General features: G+C 40.2%; 1 protein-coding gene across 3 annotated transcripts; it reads left to right on the forward strand.

Moving 5' to 3' along the window:
• Positions 1 to 270: 270 nt before the first annotated feature.
• znf131 (zinc finger protein 131) lies at positions 271 to 7,058 on the forward strand. 3 transcript variants are annotated; one of them, XM_042489039.1, is made up of 9 exons: positions 271 to 362; positions 1,609 to 1,756; positions 1,848 to 1,949; positions 2,145 to 2,289; positions 2,469 to 2,577; positions 3,274 to 3,462; positions 3,879 to 4,254; positions 4,394 to 4,524; positions 6,068 to 7,058. In XM_042489039.1, the coding sequence occupies exons 2-9, from the start codon at positions 1,627 to 1,629 to the stop codon at positions 6,590 to 6,592; spliced, it is 1,707 nt and encodes a 568-aa protein (XP_042344973.1). In that variant the 5' UTR covers positions 271 to 362; positions 1,609 to 1,626; the 3' UTR covers positions 6,593 to 7,058. The 3 variants fall into 3 exon arrangements, with proteins under 3 accessions (XP_042344973.1, XP_042344975.1, XP_042344974.1); XM_042489041.1 differs by lacking the exon at positions 271 to 362 and adding an exon at positions 406 to 595; XM_042489040.1 differs by lacking the exon at positions 271 to 362 and adding an exon at positions 620 to 1,395.
• The last annotated feature ends 544 nt before the right edge of the window (positions 7,059 to 7,602 follow it).

Here is a 7,602-nt window from a genome sequence, read left to right on the forward strand (position 1 = left end):
AATCATAATAAATAATAATAATAAATAATAATAATATCAATACATAAATCATTTTTAAAAGTATGCACACAGACACAAACTAAAGGAAGAAAACAAAAATAATTCATATTGATATCACATCATATCATATCATACATTTAATCATAGTAGTTGTTTACTAAAATATGAAAACAGTTGTCACTCTCCTCTGTCACTAAGCAACGCTCCTCGGCGTCCTTGACTTCGCAAGGGTTTCTGGGAATCCGAGGCCCGAGGCTTGAACGACCGCCCTTTTTGGAGCAACGAGAGTAGAACAGCGCTACATGCGTCGAGGGAAATACTATCGCAAAACAACTTTCTGAAGCAGCGTAACCAAACTTGGGGTACGTATACGGATGGTTTGTAACGTGTATTTTGACCCACGGCGGTTATAATTAGGAAATTTGTCTGGGAAAAGTGTATTTTAATGCGCGGTTTGATGACGTAATGTTGATTGTCAAACGCGAAATGGCGAGCGTGCTAGGAGGCCCGTTACCTGCGACACTCTGCGGTTGTAAAATGTCAATTTCCTGCATGTTCCAGTACCGAAACCACTACATAGGTTTATCTAGTCCTGGTAAGTTGGACTTTGGTTACACAAATGTCTCCGGTAAGTGTCAAATGTGGCCATTTCTTCTTAAGTCGGGGACCGGAATTCATGTTTGCTAGTTAAGCTAACATCTAGCTGGACTAGCAAAGCTGTAAACGTTAGCTTAATGAACGACCATGTATGTTTGAATTATATGCCCGTCTCTTCGTGTGGCACGCCAGAGTCCGCTCCTTATTCTTTGTAGACTTTTATCTCAGAGTGTCCGGCAGGCACAACTTTAACCGGTTTCATCAGTGATGTGATTCGTGGGCCTTCACCTTGGCTTCCTCGTTCTGTACAGTGTTGTTTCCCTGTAAAGCATTTTTGAACCTTAGCTATCACTTCAAGGTTTTTAACCTTTGAACCTTAGCTATCAACATAATACAATATAATAACAGTATACAGTAATATAGCGATTAAAATTTCAAGTGTTTTCATTTCACATGTAATGATACTCAGGGTTCCTTGGAAAATCCTAAAAGGCATTGAATCCATCAATCGTAAAGTAAGGCCTTAACTGTCATTAAATTGTCTTAAATCAATCTTTCAAATGTCTTTTTGTAGAAGGTTGATTTATTGGTCGTAACATTTATCAGTGATCCTGCTACATTTTCTGCTGATGGCATTGTTCAATTCTTGCAGTGCATTTTTTTTTTTTTTTAACTTTCATCAGTCCCAAGTCCTTGTGGCTCCCAATTAGGTCTGCCCATCCAGTGCAGCAGCTTGATCCGGGTTGTCAGGTGTTAACCATGTCTCTGTGAAGACCTTTGTTGTACCTTTGCTTTTGAGTAAGTTGTTTTGAGTGTATACTATTCTGCAAACTATGTCTTTGTCTCTAAGCATCTAAATAAAGGAGAAAACTGTATCCAGGAATCCAGGCCAATTAAAGTGACGACATGAGGCATGCATGTGTGTGTATGTGTGGTCAGCTCAGCTGACAGCTGTGTTTCATTTTATCAAACAATATTGTGAACTGTATTTCCATCTTCTGTTCTGTGCAGAGAGGGACAAGGTCCATCATGGCGGCTGAGGTAGAGGTGGAGCTGGAGGGAGGCAGTGAGTACCCAGCACATTACAAAGTCATGATGGACAAACTCAATGAACAACGACAGCTAGACCAGTTCACGGATATCACCTTAATCGTGGATGGTAAGTAGACATATTTTATAAACATCTTTATGATGTCTTTGAGAAATTCTTAAACAGTGCTCATTATGTCCATGTCTCTTGTTTCTTACAGGACACCAGTTCAGAGCCCATAAAGCAGTGTTGGCGGCATGCAGTCAGTTTTTCCATAAGTTCTTCCAGGATTTTACCCAAGAGCCACTAGTGGAAATTGAAGGTAGCAGGTGTTTAAATTGTTAATGGAAAAAAAGTGAAAACAATGTGAATTTTAAGGTTATTACCAAACTATTGGCAGCAGCTATTTGAGAGATAATTCCTGAAACAATGTTGTAAATACCGTTATTTTGTTTGCCTGTGTTTGTTACGTTGTTACTTAAAACCGCTTTCACTCATCACTGTCGTACTCTGACAGGAGTGAGTAACACGGCCTTCCGCCAGTTGATGGAGTTCACTTACACAGCAACACTGGTCATAGTTGGAGAAGAGGACGCATTTGATGTCTGGAAGGCTGCTGAATATCTCCAGATGCAGGAAGCCATCAAAGCGCTGAGCAATAAGTGCGTCTTACATGCAGCTGACCTGCCACATGTCACTGCTGATGAAGCTAACACTGTCTCACTATCAGAATTTATATGATGTCATTTGTACATTCAATGGTGCTGTGCTTTATGAGCTAGAAAGGATTCCTTCATATAGACTTTGTCACCTCTCAACAAGAGCTTGTCTTCTTCTGTAGGATAAATGAGAATCCCTCGCTGACAGCAAAGAGCAAAGGCAAAAAGAGGAAGATTGCTGAGACGTCTAATGTGATCACAGAAAGCCTACCTTCAGTGGAAGGGGAACAGGTCAGTATGTTTACAGTGCTCACACTCGGAGATATAGTTTCCTGCAGAGTACTGGATGATAAGATTGGCTGAAATTTCTGTGCATTTTTATACCACTAAAATAAAGTGTTTAACACTTTATCTTCGTGGTATAAAAATCAAATCAAGGAAAATTGAGTCCTCAAACTGTCTTAAATTCATAAATTTGCTGTAGGTGTTAAATTTACAGATGATTCATTTGATGATGCCTGTAAAGCCTCCAATTGCATTTATTTGTTTGAGTTGGACAATGAGATGTCAAATGTTAATGTCTTATTTTACATGTCAGGTTAAACTAGCCTTTTATTTTGCATTTCTGCTAAGTGTTTTGTCATTGTAAACATTGTCTAGCATGAGTCACAATAAATGTATGTAGCCTCAATATGTTCCTAATAATAACTGAAATATAATTGGAAATGTGAGTTTAATTTACCAGCATTTACTGAAAATAAATCCTTGGTGATTTCCACAAGCTATTATTTTGATTGGAAAATTGGAAGTAACATAATATTCTGTATGTATGTGCATGTGATGAGATTGCAGAGCAGTTTGAGAAGTTCTCACTTAAAAAGCATTAAATTTCACCATGAAAATGGTGCAAGAGCTTTGTTCTACAGATTAACCTCACTTTGTCCACACATCTAATTATTAGGTCTGAATGTTTTTCATATTCTCCAGGTGGAGATTGAGGTGATAGGGGACGGGGCCATTGAGGTAGAGACTGGACTTGAAGAGGTGGTTGATGCTGCGAAGAATGCTCAGGCGGCATCCGATGACTCTGCTTTGGCTCTTCTTGCTGATATAACCAGCAAGTATCAGCAAGGGGAACCTACGCTACAGGTCATTAAGAAGGAAGGAATAGAGGAGGTATATTGACTTGTGTTTGTACAGACTGTCTTTTATAGGGGGAGTCTGCCGTTTTTGGAAAAAGATTGTTGATATTTGACCTCAACACCCAAACATATACACCCCTCTTGCAGAAGATCTGGAAATATCCTCAATATTATTTATGTTTTATTACTATGTGGTCTAGATCCATTTCTAGCGGGCGAGGATGTGGAGGAGTAGTCAGCATTGTTCCTTGCAGCTCAGTCTGAACTTTTTTATTTGCCATTAACAGAGCCAGGGCTAAAAGAAAAGTTTATTGGATTAGGATCAAAGGCTGCACCTTTCAGCTGACTTTCATCCTCTTGTAGTTTATTAATGGGTTAACTACATATTGACAGAAAAAGTTCTACATGTGAAAGAATTAACCTTGCCTTGCCTATGTTTGTGCTTCACAGGAGGTGGTGTATCAGGAGGAAACGGTGACTGCCTCAAAGGTGCTGGAGAACGTGGAGGTCGTAGAGGTCCAGATTTCCCAAGTGGACAACATGTTCCGCTGCAACAAGTGCGATCGCAGCTTCAAGTTGTACTACCACCTCAAACAGCACTTGAAAACACACCTGGGATTGCTGGAAAAACCCCATGTGTGCAGCCACTGCGGGAAAGCCTACACGCGGGAGGGCGCCTTGAAGCAGCACATCAGCACGTTTCACTTTGACGCAGAGGAGCTGTCCCGAAACCAGAAACCCCAGAAGAAAGTGCACGTTTGTGAATACTGTAAAAAGCACTTCGATCACTTCGGCCACTTTAAGGAGCACTTGCGGAAGCACACTGGTGAGAATGAAAAATAAAGTTGGATGTGTTCATTTTGTTAATGTGGAAATTACTCAGTTGACTGAAGTCATAATTATGCTCCATTGACTTGCTGTTTCTAGTACTGACCTACATACTTGGTTTTATGTGTTATCTGTAGGTGAAAAACCTTATGAGTGTCCAGATTGCCATGAGCGGTTCGCAAGGAACAGCACACTGAAGTGCCATATGGCAGCCTGTCAGAATGGGGCCGGAGCCAAGAAAGGACGCAAGAAACTCTATGAATGCCAGGTACAGTTTGTTCAGAATCAGTGCCATCTAGAGCTTCTCTGCCAGTGCTGTGTCTACGGGAGAAAAATGATTTTCAAATGCTTTCTGCTTCACATTATGTAAATGTTTTTTCAGACTTGATGCCCAGACATTCTAATATATGACTCTTTAGTGCGCAAACTGAGTCATTGATTATTGTACTATATGTGCTGATGTATTGGCATTCAGTTCAGATTGTGATGGTTTACCTTGATAAATTAATGGTGTCCCAGTCAAGTGTCTCCCCTAATCATTTAATATTGAATATCTGATAATGCTGGGTATTGGTTAACTTGATCTACTTCAAGTTTTAGTAAACATGTCAAAGTATCCTTGGGTAAAATACTGAATCCTCTTTATCGTGCGCCATCGGTGTGGGAGTGTGTGTGTGTGTGTGAATGTGAATGTGACATGTAGTGTGAAAGTGTTTTGAGTGGTCAGAAAACTAGAAAAGTGCTGTACAAATGCAGCCCATCTACCACTCTAGTTTGCATCACAGTTTTCCAATAATGTTTACAGGTAAACATAGTAATGGAATAGAAATAGTTTCAGATGTTAAATTAATGGAAAACTGCTTAAATAATTGATTGAAGGAATATTTCACACACTAAATAATAATTTTGTAAATCAATAACTCACTGTGCGTTAGGTTGAATTTGTGAAGAAAACTGCTTTTCTTGCATGTCTCCATGGTGACAAGAGAATCAAAAATGGAGAAAATTCTTCATGAATTCAGGTAAAAGGGGGCTGCTTTTAACAACAGCAAAAATATATCAAAGCGTCAGTTAACAAACTCTCACACTCATGCAGTGTGATCCCAGTCTCATTCATCCGGGCATATGCTCGGTACTTCTCCACACGCATTTTCACTAAAACCTTACAAGTGAAAACACTTCATGGATGAGTCGTGCATCACGCTAAGTGCATGCGTTTGAAGTCTGCATTTGAATTGAGCTCAAGATTTGTCCATGTGTTCTAAGCAATGTTAAATAATAAGGTTTTATGAAAAATGCATGTGTTTAGGAAGTACTGAGCATACGACTGCATAAATGAGATTCAGAGGTTATAATGCAGAAATTGTGTGAGAATTTGTAATGCATGTTTTGATAGTTTGATAGTGTTGTTGTTAAATGTGGCCCCCTTTATTCCAATTTATCAAGATTTTTCTCCATTTTTGGATTCTTAATATACTGGAAGCGTGCAAGAGAAAGCTTTCTTCATGAATTAAACATAACACGGGTGAGTAAATGATGTATAGTACAAATGAAGTGGGTGAAGTATTACATTAATTTAAACAAAATGTCAAATAACTAACAAACTAATGTGGCTTCAGTTGCTCAAATGTGAGGATTTGTTTCTTTTCTTCGGTCTTATATGAGTGAATTGAATATTTTCGTCCGATAGAACCAGACAGTTGTTGACTTCACCTTGGGTTTGAGAATATTATGATTGGCATTTGCTGCTGTTTTATGTGGTTTCATAGACCCATGATTCTTATGTGACGTGACATTTTCTTCTCCATCAGGTCTGCAGCAGCGTTTTCAACAGCTGGGACCAGTTCAAAGACCATCTTGTGAGCCACACAGGGGACAAACCCAACCACTGCACAATGTGTGACATGTGGTTCACCCACCCAAAAGAACTAAAGGCCCACCTCAAGCAAGTCCATTCCATCGAGGACGACAAGCCAACCGAAGAGCTGGTCATCACAGACTCCGCCGCCACTGCAGCCCTCACCATTGCAACACAGAGCATAGAAGGATCCGAAACGGTGCTGCTGGATGACGGAATCCAGGTGGAACATGTCACAGTGGAGCCTGTGGACGTGATGGAGATGGAGGAGACTGCAACAGTTGTGGTGGAGGATGGAGGGGTGGCGGAGATGTGTGAGGAGGACGTAGAGAGGTTAAAGCAGGCCGGGGTGCAGATCCAGGTGGTGCACGTGACCACAACTGAAGTGGACGGGCAGCAGGTGGTGAACTCTCAGGTGGAAGTAGAGATGGAGGGTGAGATGGTGAGCGTTGAGGAGGCAGAGCAAGCAGTTGTATGAGAATGTGGAAAAGACTGTCTCAAAGGACTTGCAGGACACTTTCAGCCTTGAATGGCTGCATTATTGTGTAGCTGACTTATTTTCCATCAAGAACATTGCATGTGGGATTCAGCATGTCGCCTCAGTATGTCCTGCTGTCCGCCATCACATTGAAATACATTGTTTCCACCATCTCCCGCTGTTTGAACTCTGCGTTGTGGACAGAGTCACAGATATTTCATTTCCTGCTAATGATCCTGTATTTATTTCAAGGCCATTTGCCATCATATCACTTATTCGCAATGACTCTTCAGTGCTTCATCAATCAATTTTCATGTTTTGTTTTTTTTTTTTTTTTTTTATCATTTCTGTGTCCTTATTTTACCTCGAATTTATATTATGGCCTTTTAGATTGGGTCACTTGCCAAGAAAATTTGACAGTGAATGAAAAGTGTTTGTTGCAGCTCATTAAACAGTTTATGTCGGGTGCTGATGTTTCTCAGTGTTACTGCTACAGTTTTGTTCAAGCTCATATTTCATATTGACTTTTGGTGTTTTTGTAGGAAAAACTCTGATATGGGATAAAATTGGTTTTCTAGAATTGACTACAAGTCTTCATTTACTGAATTCTTGATTATCTTCAAATCAACTCTATTAGAAACGGAGGTGAGATTTTTGACACGGTCGTTGCAAAACGGGTTATTCTAAGAGAGTGGAAGTCAGTATTTCTCCCCTGCTTCAAAAAGTGGCTTACTGACGTGATTTCTTATTTTCATCTCAAGCTGATTTGGTACACTCTGTCAGACTCTCACGTCAAGTTTATAAAGATTTGGGGTCCTTTCATAGAACATATCAGGAGGGAGAGGCCAAAGTCTATGAATTGACTGTCCTGCTCAGTTGTGCTGTACTGTTTTTTTTTTTTTGTGTTCTCATCATGGAACTTTGCTACCTTAGCTTGCAAGGGGCCTGCCTTTATCCCCTTTCGTACCGTTCTCTTGGACTTCATTTCTGACTCCCAATTTTATGAATTG

Source organism: Plectropomus leopardus, chromosome 6 (genome assembly GCF_008729295.1).
Source record: "Plectropomus leopardus isolate mb chromosome 6, YSFRI_Pleo_2.0, whole genome shotgun sequence".
Taxonomy (NCBI): domain Eukaryota; kingdom Metazoa; phylum Chordata; class Actinopteri; order Perciformes; family Serranidae; genus Plectropomus; species Plectropomus leopardus.

Coding starts and splice junctions, on each gene's coding strand:
- znf131 (XM_042489039.1), top strand. CDS start 1,627: ATGGCGGCTGAGGTAGAGGTGGAGCTGGAGGGAGGCAGTGAGTACCCA. Junction 4,255..4,393: donor GCACTTGCGGAAGCACACTG/GTGAGAATGAAA, acceptor TGTTATCTGTAG/GTGAAAAACCTTATGAGTGT. Junction 4,525..6,067: donor AGAAACTCTATGAATGCCAG/GTACAGTTTGTT, acceptor CTTCTCCATCAG/GTCTGCAGCAGCGTTTTCAA.